General features: G+C 41.0%; 1 protein-coding gene across 2 annotated transcripts in view; it reads left to right on the top strand.

Moving 5' to 3' along the window:
- The window catches only part of PTPRM (protein tyrosine phosphatase receptor type M), a 759,173-nt gene that overhangs the window by 483,135 nt on the left and 254,411 nt on the right, over positions 1-21,627 (top strand). For both annotated transcript variants that reach the window (XM_027088510.1, XM_027088508.1), the window contains exons 12-13: positions 4,748-5,021; positions 6,034-6,070. In XM_027088510.1, coding sequence (XP_026944311.1) covers positions 4,748-5,021; positions 6,034-6,070 — 311 coding nt within the window. The remainder of the gene's footprint in view (positions 1-4,747; positions 5,022-6,033; positions 6,071-21,627) is intronic.

Here is a 21,627-nt window from a genome sequence, read left to right as displayed (position 1 = left end):
ACCTCATTTGTGAGTCAGTGAGCAGGACAGGTTCTGTCAGCTGCTCTCAGCACCAGTGTTATGGGGATCCTAGTCATGATGACAAACACATTGAACTTATTGAACTGACCTTTCTTTTTCCTCATTTTAAACTGGTGACAATACTTTTAAAATGTAGTTCAGTTGTACCAGGTCATTGGGATCTTCAGGGTGTCATTTCAGTAAATGCTGACAGGTTTAGGGAAAGGCTATGACTGAAAAAGAACAGGAAGAAAATACATTCTGTGTTATTGCATAAATAAACCTGAATTACACATTTATTTTACCTGCCTTGAATATAATTTATACTTTCATTTTCCCTCACCCCCCCCCCGCAAAGAGTTAATCTTCAAGAAGATACTAATACTAGACTCTATTCTTTTTTTCTAGAGAGAGAATAGGTGGCTTTTACCCAAAATTGCAGATCAAGCTGCAAGTCCCTAATAGTGCCATGAAATGAAAAATATTCTAAGTCCTTGCAATGATGAGAAATGACAACTTTAAAGGATTGGCAAAAGCAACAATGAAACGGATCAGTACTTTTCTCCTCCTCACCCCCCACCATCCTGCTATCTGGTTGGATAATCCTTCAATATTTTATGCTGATAAGAAACAGAATAAGTGGGTAGGAAAATGGACTTATGACTAAGGGCTTAATCTGGAAATGAATTAGGACACACATCTTGAAGTCAGTTTCAAATCTGCAGCAGGCTTCCCCTAACACCTTCAAAGTTAGAAAAGACCAAAACCATTTTGTCACATTTGAACTTTCGAGTTTAACAAACTACGTGAAAGATGTTCAGATGTTCTTTTCTAGGTTATACTTCATGGGCTAGTCTATATAAATGCAGATTTCTTATTCTCCTTCTAAAAGCCTCAGAGTTTTGTTGTAGAAAAGCCTAGCATCAATTAAGCTTTAAATTAAATTTCATTCTGTAGGAAAGTTCGGATACAGTGATGTCACATCTTTGGCAGATTCATCTTCACGATGGATTGTGCCCTCACGCTGCAAATGCCTTAGGAAAGTTTTATGTGATTTGAAATTCCAGAACAGTGGTGGAGGAAGGCTAGGAATGGTGAGACTTTGATAAACAAAGAGGCCGTGAGTAACACATTAAAAGGATAAAAGGATTTTAATTCAGCTCACTAAGCTAGAAACTTCTGTTTGGTTTTCCATCTGTGAGAATTTGCTTTTTTCAGTCATCCTTTCAGGAAAAACATTCAAACAGTGAGATTTTCAAATGTACTTTTGAGATGACACTTGTGGTTGGAAATATCTTGTGAAAATCATCAGTGGGATGATGTTATTTGTACAAATGAAAAACGCATCAGTCACCAAGTTCTGTCCAGGTACCGCTGATCTGGATGCCAGTAGTGTGTTTATTTCCATCCAGGAGGCAGCAGTGTGTGGCCACTGGGCAGCAGAACGGATTCAGCCATTTTTCATTAGCACTTGGACTTTGATAAAGGGGAATAGAAAAGAGCTGCTTGACCTTTCAGTGCTTAAATTATTAAAGAGCAAATAGATTTGAGGTCTGGATGCTTGCAAATCTAATTTGTCTTGTGGAGCAAGGATGAAAAGACATTTTGGGTTTGAAATTGCTCTAGTCAACTTAGTTCTTCCTTTAATATATCTGAAGATGAGTAGATGGTAGCTATTTAAAAAGTAATACGTCTGGAGTAGAGTGCATGGCATAACGTACCAACTGGCTGAAATGGAGGCCCACTAAATAATCATTTAATTCTTGAATTTTCATCTGATCCTCATCAACTTGCTACTTGGAAAAATTAATTTTTTTCAGCCGTATTCACTTAGATGGCATTAAAATTACAAAACAATTGTCTTTCTCTAGGGGGTGTCAAATATCATATTGTTCAAGTTAAATCAGGCCAGTGCCTGGCACATACTAGGGGCTCAGAAAGTATGCATTGACTTAATAAATGAGGAAAGCTGGGGAAAGATGGATGGAAAGTGAGGATGGAGATGAGGGGAGAGAGGAAGCAGAGTTGCAGCTTCTGATTCTCTCCATTTCTCCTTATTTGCAGGTTGTACAGGATAAACTTGCAATCTAACCTGCATTATCTTATCGCAAAACCTTTTTCTTGGTAATTCCCTTCTCTCTTACCTCTTGGGTATTCAGGAAATGAATACAAAAGAAACTTAGTATTTAAGTTTTAGTAAAGCGAAGCATATTAGTGAATATCAGTATATTTCCTCCCTCCTACTACATATAAGGTATATAAAGTAAAAATTACTTCTGGATTACGTTACGCCTTCAAAAATATGTACTTCGTGGCCCACTTCATTCTGTCTCATGAGATACAGAAGTGACTAACTGTATTGTCGGATGGTCAGGAGACCACATCTACTATTTAATTAACTATGCCCCAGATAGAATGGGCACCTCACCTCTGAACCTCAGTTTTCTCACCAGTAAAACCAGAAAATAAAACCTACATGTGCAAGGCTCCTGGCCTAGCACTTCCTGTATGGAATAACTTCTGCAAATTTTTTTCTTCGCATAAATCTTCATATTTCTACTTTGTCTAGTATACTAGGCTTTCCGGAAGTTGTTTTTAAAGTGGAATTTTGAAAATCATGTCCTATAGCAAGTAAATTGGAAAAGCTTGCTGATAGAAGAAAGCCAGTGTTAAAAATTACTTAATGGAGAATCTCTTTGCAAAGCAATTAATTATTCTTTGATTTATCCATCTTGTGAGAGTAGTTCTTGTATGCTGAATAAAAATTCTGAATAAAAAAAAATATAAAATGTACCTTGGAGACCCATCTAATTCTCTCATTTCATAGGAAAAAAATAAGAACCAAAGATGTTCATTTAAAACCCCAGTTTTAGCAGAATTAGGAGTAGAGTCTAGGGGGATGCACACGCCAGTGTCTGCTACCCTGACAGAAGGCGTTGCAGGAAAACAGTCACACTTTCTTAATGATGTTTGCACTTCTCTAACCGAAGCCTTGAGTGTTACACATTGTCCCTCTGTTACATTCTCTTGGTTGCATGCAATCTTCAAGGTTAGCCAACGCCATACTTGGTGGGAGAAATGCCAAAGAACTTGCAGATATAGTGGAATCGCCACATCTGACTGTAGATGTAAGAGGTCAGGGAGAAGCGGGAGTGAAATCAAAGCCCCCTCTGTCTCTGCCTGTGTTCCTTGTCCCCCCCCCCCCCACCCCAAAGGAAGGTCCTTCCTAAATTCTTCCTTCTATGTTGGATACACCCTGCAGTGAGAACTCGGCAAGATTTGGTGGAGCATCTTACAGGACCAATAGAAAGTCTTGATGTTAGGAAGTAAGGGTCATATTTCTCTTCTTTTCTTTAAGTTTGCATCCCTGCTCAGAAGTCCCTTTATCATTATTTACACTGTAAGCCTGCTGGACTCCCTGCCTACTGAGCTGTCATTCTGATGTTGTACAACCGTCAGTTTTTCTTTGGACAGAATTACAAACTGAACGGCAGCTGCGTTGCATGACTGAAATAGAATGTGCTAAGTGGTTGTACTTCCAGAAACAGGAGATTCACTGGGTGCAGATTCAGAGTTCACACGGACAGGAGCACAGAGAGGGACCTCTCCGGGCCGAGCCCAGCTCTTGGCCTTGGTAGGCACCTCCCTTCTATTCTGTTTCCCCGGCTTTAATGAGTGGCTGTGCTGAGCAGCCCCAGGGTTACAGCGTTGCTCGGGGAGTCACGGTGCTTTTCTGACAAAGTAAGAAAAAGATATATCTCCTTGTCAGAGGACTTGCAATCTAGTCTGGATTCAGTTTTTGAAAGCTGTTGTCAAGGTTTGTTTTTTCTCAGTATTAGAAACTTTTCTTTTCCCCAACCAAACTGCACAACAGTTCATCATTCTAGTAAATGTATGTAGCTCAATAAAGAAGTCCATCCCTTCAAAGTTTCTCCTCTTCTCCTAAGGTTAATTCGAAATTCACAGATATGGGAGGGGGGGTGGGGAGGGAAAGGTGAGTAGGGACCAGGAGATCCACTCCTTGGTGGGGACATCTGTCTCACAGGCATCTTCTGAGGATACTCATTCCCATCTTATCTTTATATAGAATTCAAGTAGCCCTGTTCATGATTTACTCTTAGAAACCACTTGTAACTCCAGGGTGTTGGCTTTTGAAATTCCAGTGCCTTTTCTCTGCTTTTCTGATGTCCTCACTTTCCACTGACCGAATATGGTGAAAGCAAAGGAATAGAAGAAAATATGGGAAGTTACACCTCGGTTAACCCGAATCATCACACATTGTATCTTGTGACTTGATAAAACTTCACACACGATCATGCAGATGTCACCGAAGAAAATATTACGTTGCCTCTTTTAATAAACTTACGGTTAATATTGATTGGTAAACTGAGTTCATTTTCTACAAATTCATCTTCAGTTACATGTAAGAAGAATGTTACCTTGGTGTCCTGCTCACATAAACAGCAGAGATTGTTCTATGAAAACGTTTTAACTATGGTAAATTTTCTTTCCCTCCAGAAGTTGTCTTATTTGGGGGTGAGAGAGTCCTGTGCAAAGGCATTAAGCACTTTCCCTGTCTGTCATGGAGCAAGTGTTGAATCCGTGTCCATTAGGCACTAAGCACTTATTGTTGGCTCTATCCAGTGTGTTCTTTATTTGGGGTCTCCTGTGGGTCTCCACAGTTGAAGACCATGGGAATCAACTCTGTTATCCGAAACTATCACTGATAATACTCTCTTTTTTCTAGTGTCTACCAAATAGTTGTTGAGGAAGAGCGTCCTCGAAGAGCTAAAAAGACAACAGAAATCTTAAAATGCTACCCGGTGCCCATCCACTTCCAGAATGCTTCTCTACTGAACTCCCAGTACTACTTCGCTGCTGAATTCCCAGCCAACAGCCTCCAGTCGGCTCAGCCTTTTACTATTGGTGATAATAAGACATACAATGGATACTGGAACACCCCTCTCCTTCCCCATAAAAGCTACAGAATTTATTTCCAAGCTGCTAGCAGAGCCAACGGGGTAAGTTTTATAAATGGCTGTTTACTTAGGCCATTCAGTGTTATCAGTGCGAACACAGTCAGATCACGTAAGGTAGCAGTAAGAAGGAAAGTCATGCTTTTGTGTGCTTTTGCTTGGAATAAATGTGTTTTATTCTCTTTTTAAAATTATTTTCACCTGGAGAAATTCATGGGAAGAAATGCATATATTCATATTTGTTTGGGTAGGAAGAAGATATTGTCAACATGATGGTTTTTATTTTCAGTTTTTACTTGTTACCAAAAGTTGGCTAGTGATTCTGCTTAGCCTACTATTTCACAGGGAAATAGTACAGCTCTAACACGTACACTCAGCTCATTTACAGTTTTGTGAGATTCACAACATCTGTCTCTTCAGCATATTCTGTCCCATTTCTTTGGTTCCACAAGAGTTTACGCTTCCTATAGCTGGGACTAAATTAGTTATCTTTCTTTTTTTTTCTAAGAGAAAACAGCTTTGGAAAGATGAGATAGAAACAAAATAAAAACTATCAAGTTGTTTTTGAATTTTTTTCCCTTTCCTGTTCAGACCAACCCAGAGCTCTGATGAGATAGGAAAGTCTCCTTAGAAGGAAGGGCGAATTTTCCAGATATGACAGTGGTTTCCTCCTTCACAGCGTGGGTCTTGGTACCATCACTGCCTTTGGCCAGTGAGAAGCGGGGGAAATCAGGGGCACAGGTTTTGCCCACGAGTGTCTGCACAGGGAGCCAGTGAGGGTCCGGAGGAGGAAGCCAGGGGGGCCACCTGGCAGAGGCGTTCTGTGTGTAACTCCAGGCTCGCCATCTGCTCCCGGGGTGTCCACCAGCACCACCGCCAGCACTGGAGCCAGAAAATGTATCAGAGCGCAGTCCAAGTGCTAATCACTGTGTGGTTAATGCCACACTTGGAACAATGAGAACCTCCCTTATCCGTATTTAAAGAGAACTGCAGAGATTTTATTTGTTTCACATAAAACATGAATAGTGATTTTTTTCCCCCTCTTTATTTAACACAGGAAACCAAAATAGACTGTGTCCAAGTGGCCACAAAAGGTAGGTTGAAATTGTGCGAAGCTCTGCTGTCTTCTGTCCTTTACGAGTTTAGATGGCGTTTCAGAACTTCTTGAAATGTTCATGTCATTGAAATCAGTGTGTGCTCCTAGGTGTGTGCTAGGATTGTAGGCCAGTTAAATTTGACTGTGTTTCACACAGGTATTTCTTTTAAATGAGAAGTCACATTTCTGTGTTTCAAAGCAGTTTTCAATGGTTATCTTTTTAAAACTTCTATTAAAATAGAATTAATTTTTATATGATCTCGTTTATACTGTGGTATAAACCACAGTACCCTACATAGTAATACTGTGTCTAATGAATGTTCAGATGCATAATAGTAAAATACCTCCTGCTGTTTTAAAGCAATTATCTAGTTATAATAGATCTGTAGAGTCTGCGTGGGCTTTTTTCACTGGGGATGTGTGTCTCTTTGAACCCAGGAACCAGGTGATGTTATTGTGGACCTCGTGTTTCCCAGGCCTGGTTACAATCCTGAGAAAATGGGATGGAGGTTGAAAGGTAGATTAGGATGAACCAGCATAAGCTCACCACACAGGGCCTCCTAAAGACGAGAGTGCAGCTGTGTGTGTGTGTCTGTGTGTGTGTGTGTGTGTGTGTACACGTACTGTAACATCATCTCGTCAGCCTCGCAGTGTGCTCTTACCATCCCATGTGGAAGTATTTGAGAAGATGCCGCGAGAAACATCCGATGCTGCAGGAAAACGAGGCAGTATACGTTAACACTTGTAGTTAAACGCACCCTTCCAGATCAGTGGAGGAACCACGAGGACAGGGAGGAAGTGCTGGGAGATTGAATCTGGGAAGGTCGGCAAGGAGGCAGAAAGCAGCAGATTTAGTCAGCTCATAGGGAGTCACTTGACAAGTTCTGTTGGATGAACGTATCTTGTTTTTGCTGTTTAACGTTCAGGCAGCTTAGTTTGAATATATCATGGGTGCCCATCAGCATTTTCAAAATTCTCATTGAATTCTTATTTCTTGAAGAAACATGACCTTTTTATTCCATTAACTTGGCAAACATTTCTTGGTTTCATGTTACGTGCCAGGCCTTGTGGGAGGTACTCACCTTATTTGTATTTTGTTTGTCCTCATGGGCTCATAGCTCTATTTCCAAGAATCTCCTTATATTGATTTTAAAACACTCAATTCTTTATATCATATTGTACCTGATTAAGAGCCTTTATTCGTAGGGATAAATTAATAAAAAAATGAGATTACAGATATTGATGTGTTTTCTAAACTGTAATTCGCTGTTGACTATTAATTATCACAGTATTATAAGGCCTTTGAATGAGGTATCGACGTTCTCAGGCCTCCGATCAAGGCCCATGCTCGGATTGCTTTATTGAATTCTGCTGACCCTTGAGGTCTCAACAGAAAACCCAGTTCCAGAGTGCCTGATTCATAATGCCTTGCGTTTCACATCACAGCTGAAAGTTAAAATTACTTTCATATGTATGTTCTCATTTATTTCTTCTAAGTTACTGTGAGAAAGGAGACATGTATTGCTATTTTTATTTTTGAGACAAAGAAAATGCATTATTTGGGGAGATGAATTGACTTGCCAAGGTCACTCAGCTAATAATCTGTGTGTCAAGGCTTGATCCCAAGCGTTTGGCCTCCTACACCAGTGTTTCCCTGTATCTCATGGCTTTTCACCCAGCAGAACCTCTGGCCAATCGTAGTTCTGCAGCATATAAGTATCTGTCCTCCTTTTTATTAGAACTGAGTCACCACCCAGTTGACTCTGGAAACAACAGAATATCTGCCATCCTGTTCATGTGCAGAGTTAAATAATTATATAAACAACACTAGTAAATATGGAAATGTGATGTTTGCTGTTTTCACAATAGATTGAATTAGATGGTGATTTGGATCGTTTTCTTGTATCATCAGCTAGATTTAATCAATATTGTAATTTGTTTTTCAATTCGCCAAAGGATGATTAGGCAGTCAGATGACCTGATTGACTAAATATTTCTCTGCTCATATTTTCTGAGTCATTTGCAAACATTTACACAGCAACAAACTCTATCCAACCAAATAAGCTTTTCGGGGGGAAGAGGGAACCAAATTTTAATTTTCATTGCCTCACTTTGTCATTCCTATTCATAAAATCACAGCACAGGAGGGAACCTCAGGAGATAGTCTCCTGCTGGGTGAAAACTACACTGTTTGGTACCATTTTATTTCATGAATTTCTATATGTACAGGTTCAGCAACCTTCCTTTACAGCACCGTATAATGTTTCATCACCTTTATGATCAGATAATTTTTTGCTTATTCATACTAAAATTGATTTTGCAATGAAGGAAGCCATTCCATCTTGATGACTTCATCAAAACAGAGAAATTGGCAGGTCTGACAGTGTTACGGGTACCATATCATAAAAATGTTTGAAATTGAAAAGAGTTCAAGCATCTTGACTGTTTTTGCCACTTAGCACTGACAATATAGTGGCTTAATTGAATTTGCAGACACTAAACCACTTTCCTGAGCAGCATTTTGAATTTACAGAGATTTCAGTGTTCTCATGAAACAACTGTTGACAAGTATCTTTATAGAGAACGTATGGAGGTGGATTTTTTTCCACAAGGAACTAATTTGTAATTTCAAACACGGATATGTCTCTTAAAGATATATTTCATGCTAGTTATAAATTTAATGTAGTGATTATTTTAATCATATTCCAAGGGTACATTTTGATTCTAATCATCTCAAATATAAAGCCTCATAAAAAATTGGACACCAGGAAATACCTAAGGTGGGTCATTACATATCTCCATATGTTGGGGGATTGCCTGTATTTTTATGTATCCTCCTTTAATTTATATACCTAGATTCATCATAAGTATATGTGGTTAGCTATAGGCAAACTCACCCCAGACTGTTCTATCTCTTGAGTTAAAAAGACACCATACAGGACTTCCCTGGTGGCGCGGTAGTTAAGAATCCGCCTGCCAATGCACGGGACACAGGTTCGAGCCCTGGTCTGGAAGATCCCACATGCCACGGAGCAACTAAGCCCATGTGCCACAGCTACTGAGCCTGCACTCTAGGGCCCGTGAGCCACAACTACTGAGCCTGCAAGCCACAACTACCAAAGCCCACGTGCCTAGAGCCCACGCTCTGCAACAAGAGAAGCCACTGCAATGAGAAGCCCATGCACTGCAACAAAGAGCAGCCCCCACTCGCCGCAACTAGAGAAAGCCCGCATGCAGCAATGAAGACCCAATGCAGCCAAAAATAAAATAAATAAATTTATAAAAATTAACTAACTAAATAAATTAAATTGTAAAAATAAAAAAAGAAAGACAGCATATGATGACAATATACTTGATGTTTTGGGGTTACCCTCCCAACAGGATTCTTTTTAATCTTTATGGTGGAGTACATAGAATGGCTTTTAGCTATTTTTAGATTCTCCTAATTTTTATTTTGATTTTTAATCACATTCACATTTTTATAGCTGAATTCTGTTTAACACCACTTGATCCAGCTATGTCTTAGCAATGCTTGTATATGTTTTCCTTAACTTTCACATACCTTATGGCTGCCTACGGTAACTAGTAGGGTGGAAACTCTTTTCTGCTAGTTTTGGAAGAATTTGTTAGTGATCAATTCTAAAGAATTTGTTGATGATCAATTCTAAACTGACAGGAAACTTTTACTTTCACTTAAAAGTAAAAATCTGTCTTGTTAGTAAATTAGATTTCTTGTATTAAATGAGGTATAGTCATTCTAATTGATATAATAATTAGTTTAAACTGTATACTTTGCATTAATCTCCCATAAAATAACTTTTTCCATGACATGATGCCAGCTATGTTTCTCCTTGACAATATAGCCATTTGGGAGCTTTCTTGTTATACATTTATTTAAAAAAAATATTTGAGGACACACATAGATCAAAAGTGAGGGGATGGAAAAAGATATTTCATGCAAATGGAAATGACAGTAAAATAAACTAGGGGTCACAATACTCATATCAGACAAAACAGGCTCTAAAACAAAGTCCATAAAGAAAGATAAAGAAGGACACTACATAATGATAAAAGGATCAGTACAAGAAGAGGATATTACACTTGCCAACATACATGTACCCAGTATAGCAGCACCCAAATACATAAAACAAATACTAACAGACATAAATGGAGAAATTGGTGGGAATACATAATAGTAGGAGACTTTAACACCCCACTCACATCAATGGACAGATCTTCGGGACAGAAAATCAGTAAGGCAACAGAGATCCTAAATGATACAATAGAACAGTTAGAGTTAATTGATATTTTCAGGACATTTCATCCAAAAAAACGCAGAATACACATTCTTTTCAAGTGCACATGGAACATTCTCTAGGATTGACCACATACAAGGGCACAAAACAAGCCTCAACAAATTTAAGAGGATAAAAAAAATTTAAGTGCCTATCACGTTAGGCATAGTGTAATCTTTAAAACTTCCAGACATAGATACATAAATATATCACTTTTTAAATTTTGAGGATTTTGAGTTCATAAAAGTTTTGAGGTTTTTGTTTGTTTCTTTGTTTTTAGTTTATGGGGGGGATGTCATATGTATTAACTTATTCCTCTCCATGCTATGATTTGACTAACAGCAGTATAGCTAGAAATCAAGACAAAAACTGCATGAAAACCACATGCTAAATTATTTTCAAAAGTATTATAGTAGTCAGATATAAACCTTAAAGAAAAAGAAAACAAAACCATTATTCTAATGTCATATTTTAAGGTGAATTTTCTGTGCAAAAATGCTCCTCTGTTTTTAAGTGTAGTCTTTTATTTAACTTACGTTTGTATGGCAATGTGCTTTGCTGGGAGACCTTCAGGAAACTTTGAAGGATTTCTATTGTGCTGATACAATTTCTAACTATATTCAGAAATGTGAATGTCTCTTTTTTTAATCACTAGGCTCTTTGAGAAGTTTCTCTACACTGTTTTTCTGTTCATTGTTTTGTTCAAAGAAACGCCATCCTTTCTAGGCCACAGTGGTACAAAATGAAAGTACACTGATAAAAAGAACTGAAAAGAATGTCGAGATGTAAAGCTAATTAAGATTCCTTTTAATTACTCATATTCAACACACAAGCAAACAAATTATATAGTAAGGCCGCTCATATATGCTAATCTGCTATCATTTAGCTATGGGTTTAGAAATAGAAACGTAAATATGATACGCGTTTGTCGCTCTGCATTTTGTAGAGAAAATATTTCCTTTTCTCGACCTGAAAGTCTCCATAATGTATATATGAGTGCATTAAGGCCCCCGAGAAGTTCCCAAGGAAAGGAAACCTGTTTACCTTTGTTCAGCCCTAGAGTTTCTAAATTTATTTGATCCAAACCCATTTTTCAAGGAGCCCTAGAGTCATATAAAACCCAGTTTGGTAAATACTGGGTCTTCAAATTCCAGAAGATACCACCACCTGTAACTGAAACAGCAGGTTAGGAGCCGATACACCAGGTGTGATGTTTACTCTCCCGTGCGCACCTTTGTACCTAAAGGAGACCCTAAGCTTATCAGCGCCAGACGCCATCTTTAAAGCCTAGGAATTCAGCGATATTCTCTTTCATGATGCATTCTTTTGATATTTTAAGACATAGTGCAGCAAGTTGTTCTGTAAAGGGCAGATGATAAATGTCTTAGGCTTCCCGACCCACACTGTCTCCATCAGAGGCCCTCAGCCCTGCCTTTACTGTGGAAGGGCCACCGTCATCATGGGTGAACAATGAACATGACTCTGCCAATAAAACTTTACTTGCAAAAGCAGGCAGTGGGCCAGCTGACCCCTATTTTACAGTAATTTGTAACAAAATCAAGTTTTTTCCTTGTAACCGAGAATAATTGTCACAAAGGAACACTTTACAAGGCAGAACACAGAGATCAGGTAGAAATCCTTCCTGATCCCTGTTGTGGACTTTTCCATTTGAGTTTTGAGCCTCAGTTTATAACTTGTCTTCTTTTTGAGTTGTGAATACAGGGCTGCCTGACATAGCTCTTTTCAAATATCTTTTTGTTCATATTGTTTACCAATTTCAGTATGGGATAGATGTTCTATTTTTATAGAAACAACGTAACTTTTCTCAGATGTAGAGTAGGTCAAATTTTCCTGTAAGTAATGGAAAACTGCACAGGAATGTTGGTTGAACAAGAGTATCTATGACCAAGCAAGTGTTCTGTGCGTAAACTTGGAATTGGTACCAACTTTGTCACGAGTCTTAGAAATAACATTTTACTGTTTACAGTTTATTATGCAATTTTGCATACTGTGTCATACCAAGAAAATTATCTTTGTGATATCTTGGGAGTTCTCCATTCTCTGTCCAAACTGTTAGTTTATTCACGTCACTGAGCAAAACTAAAAAGTTTTCATTAGTAACACATGAAAGATGATGATACCACTTTTAAACCCAGTTGCCTCTGTTGTCTGGTTACAAGGAGCAACACTGTTTGAACAGTGCAAAGGGATATTTCAGACTATTATGTACCAGCAGTTTTGGGTTTATAATTGTCTGCAGATGGGAGATGATCTATTTTCCTTACTTGTTGCCACATTTCTGATAGCACCCAGGCTGTTCCATGTAAATTAGGCATCTTTCATGTAAGCCTGTCCTTAATTTTCCAATATTTTTTCTTTGCATCATTTTCCAGCTGTATCATGTTAGAACTGACATTTTAATTTTCTCTCTTTTTTTTTTTTTCAATATCTGTGTGTCATGAATGTTAACCATTTAAACTCAACTGCTGAGCGGTTCAGGCAAACCAAGAAGCCCGCCTGGTCTGCTTCAAGAATCTTAATCATTTCTCTGGTCACATGTTAACCATGACAACTATAGCAAAGGCAATGATTAGTCTTTTTTTTTTAACTGATGTTTTGAGATGCATTTTTTTTTCATTCCCTGAATGTGACAAAATAAAATTCCTAAATGGAAATTCTCTACCGGAAATGTAGTTATCAGAGAAATTTCTCTACGTAAAGATGTTTTTAGTGAAGGAAGATAATATTCTTCACAAAGGTGATTTTAGCAAGAAGAGAAAATATTGTGACTTAAGCAGAAGAATTTTAAATAACCTATTACATGTTGAAAGCTTCAAGTTTGGCTCATCGGAATTAGCAATGAATCTTTCTACCCCCTTCTCAGGAGCAGTTGAAAACACTGTTCCAACTAGATCCTTGTTTTTTGCTTTTTTTTCCCCCCTTTAGTCAATCTGTCCACAGTCTCAGCCCAAGCTTGCAACTGTGTCATGGTTAGAAATCCAACTGCCTGATGAAAGCCTGTTTAAGGGAAACAAACTCAGAAAATTCAACGGCTCGCTGTGGTTGTTTTCCTTTTTCCTTCTCTTTTTGTTGTTGCTGGAAGAAAGTTGAGATGATGTGATATGCGGATGGAGATTCTCCTTGCTAGCCTAGCTTCAGTCTGGCTTTTTCTTCCCTCATGCATGCTGACCTGGGAATCTTCCTTTGCCATAGCTGCGATAATCGTGACTCAGCTTACGACACCTCACATTCGCATCGCCCCTGCTGCAGGCGACGACCAGCTGACAGGTCAGACCTTCAAGTATAGATGAGTCATCTTGCCCATTTCCTGCTCATTTTTCTCGGCTTCGTTTCCCCTCTACATCTCCTCCTTTGCTTTAAGGCTTGTTGACGATGTCTCCGACTCTCGGTACAGACCTGTGCCCGCGTTAAATTAAGTGGTGTGCTCGGCCTCTTCTGTGTGCACATGTATACCCCTGCATTCAGCACAGCCCCGCTGCATGATCCCATTGTCTGTGTGTCTGTCGGTATGTTCCTTTCTAGCCTAATGTTATACAGAATGAAATTTGCTGGATTTGCAATGGCAATGCCATCAAAGAGGATTTCAATCAAAACACGTAAAGATGTTTTCCCAGTTATCCAAATTAATCCAGAAAGGCGTCGAGATCTGAACGTGAGGGGTTTATTTTCACCTTGTAGGGTCTAGTTTGCACACCCATTTAACAATCCACAGGCTCGTCTGCCAGTGTTGTTAAGTGAAGCCACCCAAAGATGTTTGGGGTGACGCTGTTCAGCTTTTCAAGTTCCTACAACTGGAGCAGAGCTGACTGCATTCCTTATAGATCCTTGTTTCAAAGCACAGTGTTTATAGCAAGCAGAGGCACATCTGCAAGTCAAATGCACTGAATAATTTAGGGAAGTTTTAAAAAAATTGAGTGGCTTTGAGTCGTGGAATTGAACTGTGTGCCTCTTTATACCAAGAGAAGTTAGCTTGTCCATTTGAACTGCCTCTAAAGGTATATGGACAAACGTATAAACTTATATAGGAAAAGAATCCAGTACATTACTGCATATCAAAGGTGAGTGGTTAGAGAATGCCAGAAGACCAGCTTTGGTCCTGCAAGAGAAGCAAGCCATTGTCGAGGTTTCTAACACAGTCACAGGAGCAGGACTCAAGTTCTGCTTTCAGAGGCATCCCCAATATGGTAGTTTGTTGCATGAGTTATAGGCGTGAGGAAGCCAAGTAAGAAACATGCAACTGCATTCCATAGAATTTCCACTCCTGCAACTGTTTCGTGTGTATGAGATTAAGGCATATACCCTAACATTTAAGAAAAAAAAGTAACGCTTAACTCATAGTAGGAATTCATGAATGTTTAAGTTGTTCTGTGAGCTTATTATTTTGGAATATAAAGCAGCTGAGACTCAGGAAAATTATAGACTGCTTTTTCTAAGGTAAAGAACTGTAGGATAATTTTACTTCTTTCTCAGCTGGAATTCCATACATATTTTCAGCCCTTTGTTTCAGGGCCTAAAAGCTATAAACTTATTACTAACAGTTCTGCCTTTGCTTTCAAGTTTCTTTTAAGCATATTTCTTTTACTGGTTGAAGTTCAGTTGTTGCAGACACTCTCTTATCCTGAACTTCTGATGTGTTCCTCCCAACAGTTGAAGTACTTAAGGGATCGTGTCTTTCTTACATAAGTCCCCTCCTCTAAAACCTTTACGTCTCAGGCCTGGCCCATGCACTCTGCGTAGGGTTCTGTGTCCACCTTGAAGGTAATCTGGGATCTTCAGCAAGTCTGACCCCTGCCCCATTACGTCTGAGCTGGTACCAGTCTTGTCAGCAAACATTAAAAATAGGTTGGCCTCACTCTCATAAAATGAGTATTTGTAGGGAATATAGTTAAATAGCCCCTTTTGAGACTTTCCCCGTAACCCACTGCTTTCAAATTCAGCACGTGGTTCACTAGGAGTAAAGTAAGAGAAACTTCTGAATATAGTGTTCTCTCTAAAGCTCCCATGATTAAGAAGACACTTCATAAATCAGCCTCCTTCCCAAAGCTTTCAGATCTGTCGTACCTTGTTACTTTGTAACTAGTCTGCGGAGGACGCATACGTAGCTGAAGTATGTGGCAGCTGTCTTTTAAGGGCTGCAGGTGATCACCACCATTTACTTTGGTTTATTAGGGATGAAAATGATGGAGTGTTAGAATAAGCCTGAAAAGCCAGTACAAAACTACTCTTGTCCTTTTTTTCAGTATTTCCTGCTGCTGTTAGTGATGGTTACTCTTACCCAGATAAATTGAAGCTCAAGTAATATTCTTTTGTATTTTCTGTTTGCATCAGCCATCCACTTGGATAGCAGTAACACTGTCTTTTTTAAATAGATTTATTCCTGAGTTGTACTGCAAGCATGAGTCTTCATTCATTCAGTCGCCGATTGACATGTAGCACCTTCTGATTGAGCACTGATCGAGCACCTTCTGTGTGCCGGGTCAAGGGCTACTAACTCTCATAAATATGTTTACTTTGTGTGGTTGCCCAGACTCTTGGCATCAGACATATTTGCATGAGTGACACCAAAACCTAAACGCACACATGCTCTTATGAATGAAAAATGACCATCATGCTTGTCATTTCGTAGTTGAGAAGAGACAACAGCTTTGTAACGATGGGGGGAAAGGACGTGTATTTCAAAATCTTTCTCTTCGTGTCGAGTTGCTTAGAAAATGGTCAGTGGGACAGTTCTGAACATTTCACATCTGTGACCCATTGTTTATTAGATCAACACAGGCCCTTCTGGAAGCCAACAGGAAATCACGAGGGATGCATTCTGAATGCCTAGCAATTTTCTGGTCCGTTTTGTTTTAATTGTGCTGACATCTTGCCCCTACAAATGCTATTGGAAGCTGTACTTAGAGGAAACTTTGATAAGACAGTGAGTTCTCTGCAGCCTAGATCCCGTTGTCCCAGAATGTAATCCATGCTGGTTCGGTTCACCTCGGTGTAGATGGGACCCTCCTCCCTTCTGTAACAGAGAACGCAAGCACCCGGTGACTGACTCCCAGCACCTGGAACGTGTCAGACACAGCAAAAGTGCCCATAAATGTTGGCTAATTTAATTCACTGAATGAATGAATCTCAGATGCAGGATGCTGGTATGTTTGATAAGCAGGCCTGTCATCACACTGGGGCTGTTTCTTAAACGTTTTTGTCCTCAGTCAACAGTAGGAATACATCACCACCCAACATACACACATAGACATACACAGATGTTTAACTGAAGCAAAAGATTTAGAAACTGTCCTACCAATGCTGCTCTGTGTGAATAAGCTGCATTCCGACCTGTTCTATTCTGTTGTATCTTATTCTATTTCATTTTTTTAAATTTAGTTGCTACCTACGAAATCAATTTCATTTCCCACTAATGGGTTGTAACGCACAGTTTTAAAAAACAATTTACTAAACCACCATAGTTAGGGGATTATGAAAGGGAACAGAATATATAATTGAATTAATGGTCCAGTCTTACCCCAAAACTCCTACTCTAAAGAGAGCACACAGAAAATTCTAGAAACTGGAAGTGCTTCTTTCTACTTCATTCCCTCAGTTTCGTTATTAATTGTCTATAATATAGAACTGCTTTGGGAGGAAAATTAAAAGCTGCACATGCTAGAAATTTCTCTTTAAGATTTTTTTACTTCACTTTTATAAATACCTCTAGGCTGTTTATTTTATATTGATATTTCTATTTATGATTTAAAACCCCAGCCAGCTCTGAGATGCTGTGGAGAATGGTTTTCTTCAACAAGTACTTTTTATCATCTGTTTTGGTTAAGACATACATCTAAAATGATAAGATCTGTATTGTAGAGTATTTATAAACAAGGTGACTTCTGGGATTCAGGTACAAATCAGATACATCAGAGCATGTAGAATTACTTGCTAGATATAATTAGTACTGAAAAAATAGAGAACTAGCCAACACTTATTCCCACATAAAGTTTGAAGTTTTGGAAAAGATACGTGTAGGAGATGTGTGTGTCGATAAAGATAAACACAGCCCGACATCAGCTAAAGTGGCGAAAACAGATTTTTTCAGTAACTGCTGACCTGTAAGGGTCGCGCTGCACTCCAGTATGATTTGCTGAGAGGTGACTGGGCCTTTACAGGAAGGATGAGGGGGTGGGAAAGGGGTGATGGGGGCTCCGTAGGGTCAGGGAAGTGAAACATTGGTCTATGTAACACCATCTGGTTTGCTGACTGTTGCTTATGGAATAAGTCAGGTCCTCCCGTCCACAGAAGCTGGGAGCTGGGGCCCTGTCCTCAGGTGTCGCTGGGACCAGCATCCGTTCTCCGGGCAGCCTTGAGTTTCTCAGGGGGTCTGGGGTCGCCTAAGGATGCAGCCTCGAGCTGTTAGAAACTATGTCCGTCTTTGTTCAGGTCTCTGTGGGCCCAGGTGGGGGCCTGGTGGAGAGGAGGACCCAGAGGAGCCTGACTGGGGTTTGGTCCCAGAGAGAATCCTGTCCCTTCTCCCTCCTTCCCGTGTGAGCAGCAGGGACTCGTTGGACTGGTGGCATCTGGGAAAGGAAGTGAGGACGTTTGACCAGCTTCTTCTGGGCATCGTCCTCAGGACACAAATGTTCTGTTGTGTCAAAGGGGCTCAGAAGAGCCCACCTAGAGTTTGGTCACAGCAAGAATCTTTGTCAGCATATTGGCAAAGCTCTCAGGAAATAAACCCCAAGGAATTTCTTTCGCCCCAACATGGCTCTTAAAGCAAACAGACTTCTTTTTTTTTTTAATGTGACACACGACACACGGACGCCAGTGAACTAGGTCTCCCCTGAGGAAGGAGGCGGCTCCATTGCTTATGGACAACCTTCTGTTCGAGACACCCCACTGCATTCCTTCACTGACTCCTGAGGAAACCCCACAGCCTGCTTTCTCGGCACCTGTTCCCATCCTTCCGAGTGTCGCTGGAGAAACTGCAGAAACAGGCAGACATTCTCGAGGTCTGCACCTTGGCCACAGTGATGTCCCCTGCCTGAGCGGTGACAGAGGCTGCGTCCACCCAGCTGGCCACTGCAGGGCTTGTTCTGCCTGAGAAGGTCTCCTCATCCCTCAGATTATCCAGCCAGGACCCTGAATTTGGGGTGTTTTCTCTCTTTGACTCTTGAATCCATCTAGAAGTTACCACTGAGATGGCCTGAAGTGTTTCCAGGGCAGAGGTCCAGCTTCTTCCCAGAGAAACAACCAGTTAGGCTGGTCTCATTATTAAATAAGCAACTACTTTCCCACAGGAATGAAAGGCCATGATGTCATGTATTCAGATCTCACATGTAGATTGCGCGAAGGGCCTCTTTGTCTCTTCCTACAGTGTTATCATCACCTTTTGATGACACTGGCTTTTAAGACATTTTCTGATGAAACTAGAATTCTCTCCTTTTCTCTGTCAGAAATCCCCCAGCCCTCATCCTTCTCCGTCTACTTACCAGCCCTCCCAGCAGCCCAGAAGCCCTGGAATGACCGGCTTCCCTCCCCTCCCTGACCCCCTCCTCCCTCTGCCTCCGTCCACACCAGTCCCCGCTGTTGTCCTTCAGACACACCAGCCAAGCTCCCACCTTCAGGCTCTCGCTCCAGCTTCCCCTGCTTGGAAACATTTCTCCCCAGATCCCCGCTTGCCTGACCCCCTCACCCCCTACAGCCTTTGCTCAAACCCCACCTTCTCAGGGAGGTCTGCCTTGAGCACTTGGCCTTCCTAAGGGTGCAGCCCCCCGATGCCTCTCTCCCTGTGTCTCCCTGACACAGTGTGTCCCTTTCCACTACCACGTCCTTGTTCTTCACAGCACTTATCACCTTTGTGCCTATTAGTTCTGTTTCTACTGTCTTTGTCCCCCTCCTGGAACAGAAGCTCCCTGAGGGCAGGAATCTGTCTGCCGAGCTCTGATAAATCCTAGACATCAAGAAGGTCCAGTGCCCACAAGGTAGCCAGGTCCCCAAAATGCCACCGAGATTCTCTTTGGAATCTTATTAAATTTATGCATCATCATCACTGTGGGAAATACGATAGATTCCTCCATTTATTCGGATCTTGTCGTACGACTTTTAATACAATTCTGGAGGGTTTTTTTTTAATATATAAGTCATTTTTGTCTAGTCTCCCCCCAAAAGATATTCCAAGTTCAGCCACATCTCACCTTCCCACGGTCACCACCCCCCAGGCATTTGACGGGTCCCCGACTCACTTCTACGACTCCCTACTCATTGATTGTCCACGTCGCAGATGACCTGGCATGTGAAATCGAAGCCTGGCCCTGTCACTCCTCTTCAGAAGCCGTCGAAGAGCTTCCCATGGCACACAGAATAAAATTCCGAGCTTGGCATCAACAGTGCAGGGGCTGCACCCTCCAGCCCGGCCTCACAGATCCTCATCTCACATCCCTCACTCTCAGTGCCCACCTTCTGTTTCTCCACATCACCAAGCTGATCCTGCGCCGGCTGTTTGCACTTGCTCTGTCCCCCGCCTTCCCATCACCAGCTGCTCCTCAGCACCAAGGTTCAGCACAAGTGTCACTTCCTCGGGAGACCTCCCTAGACAGTGGTCCCTGAAGTCCATGGCCCGGTGGCCCCCTGGCCACCGGCCAGCCCGTCACTCTGCCTCTCTTGGAAGTTCCCTGATGACTCCGTATCTCCCTCCTAGGATATGATGGGAGCAGGGCTTTGTCTGTCTCTCCTGTTCTACCAGAGGGTGTTCAAAATTATTTACTAAGTGACTGCACAGTTGATGCTTTTCCTTGTTAAATTTATTCCTAGGTATTTTATAGCTTTCCTCACTATGATAGGTAGATTTTGAACAAATTTTGAATGAAGGTGAGAATCTTTTGACATTGGTTTATTTTGCCTACTTTTGACTGATTTTATGTTAATTGCCAAATATGTCTCTTCTTTATAGTATATATTTCTAATTCAGTCGACCTTTCCATTGCAAATAAAATAGACTCATGGTTTTGCAACCCATTTACAAAAGCACAGTTTTAATAAGCCGTTTCTTTTGGCCAGAGCCATAGAAAAGCTTCCTTTTCACTGAATTGTTTGGAGAGAGGCCCACCCACTCACAGCAACGTTATCTGTTTTACTCCCAGTCCCAGACTGCGTCTGTCCACTTCTCCACCTCCGCCTGTCAGACCCAGCCAGTGGGTCCTTGGTGCTGTTTGTGAGCAGTAATCTGGGGCAGGGTAAATGCAGAGAGGCAGAGTTTGTCCTTCTGTGGACCCAAGGTTCTCTGTAAGATGAAGACATAACTGAAAGCAGGTCTTAGCCACATTGTGTAACTCCAAGGACTGGCTACAGCGTGAAGGTGGTAGGATTATTCACTGACCTGTAGCTCAGTCAGTGGCAGGAACAGCATGTGCAAAGGCCCCAGGCTGGGAAGTAGCTTGAGCAAGAATGAAGGAAGTCTGGAAGGATGCGTGAGCACTCAGGTTGTACAGGTGAAAGGAGGTCGACCGTGACCCTGTAAATTACAGTACGGGCTTTGATCAAGAACAGTAGGAAGCGCTGAGGTGTTTGCAAGAGGGGCAGACAGGTTCACGTCTACACTAGACACCCCAGATGCACTGGAAACATCGGAGGAGAGGTGAAAAAGGGCAAGAGACTGAAATAAAACCCTAAGAAATGGAAGATCATCCACCAGCCTGGAGGAAAAGAACAGAGTGAGTGGATACAAATAGAAGAGCTAAATTCCAGGGAGTTGATACAGAATGAGTCCCTGCCCTGGGTTATTGATCATCTACAATCAGCATGAAAGAACACATGATAGGAAACTAAAGGGACAGGTTCCAACACATCTTAGCAACACGTTGAGTACCTTGGAGGTGGGATGGTTTCTTTCAGCCTCTTGCCCGAGATCACCACTGCATTTATTTTGAGCGCTATTCACCGGGGTATGCGTATGAATCAAAACTGGCAAAGAACATAAAGGATAATAAAACTCAGCAATCCTGCTTGAATATATGCTCACTGAGATAAAGTCTCACCACCTTTAGCTGCAGACAGTTATATTTTGCCCTTTCAAGAATTCAGTCGTCCATCGACAGATGAATGGATAAAGAAGATGCAGCACATATATACGATGGAATATTACTCAGCCATAAAAAGAAACGAAATTGAGCTATTTGTAGTGAGGCGGATGGACCTAGAGTCTGACATCCAGAATGAAGTAAGTCGGAAAGAAAAACAAATACCATATGCTAACACA

This window comes from Aethalodelphis obliquidens, unplaced genomic scaffold, assembly GCF_003676395.1.
Source record: "Aethalodelphis obliquidens isolate GAN/ISIS:26980383/991018 unplaced genomic scaffold, ASM367639v1 scaffold63, whole genome shotgun sequence".
In the NCBI taxonomy this organism is placed as follows: Eukaryota; Metazoa; Chordata; class Mammalia; order Artiodactyla; family Delphinidae; genus Aethalodelphis; species Aethalodelphis obliquidens.
This window is presented reverse-complemented; position numbering and strand designations above follow the sequence as displayed.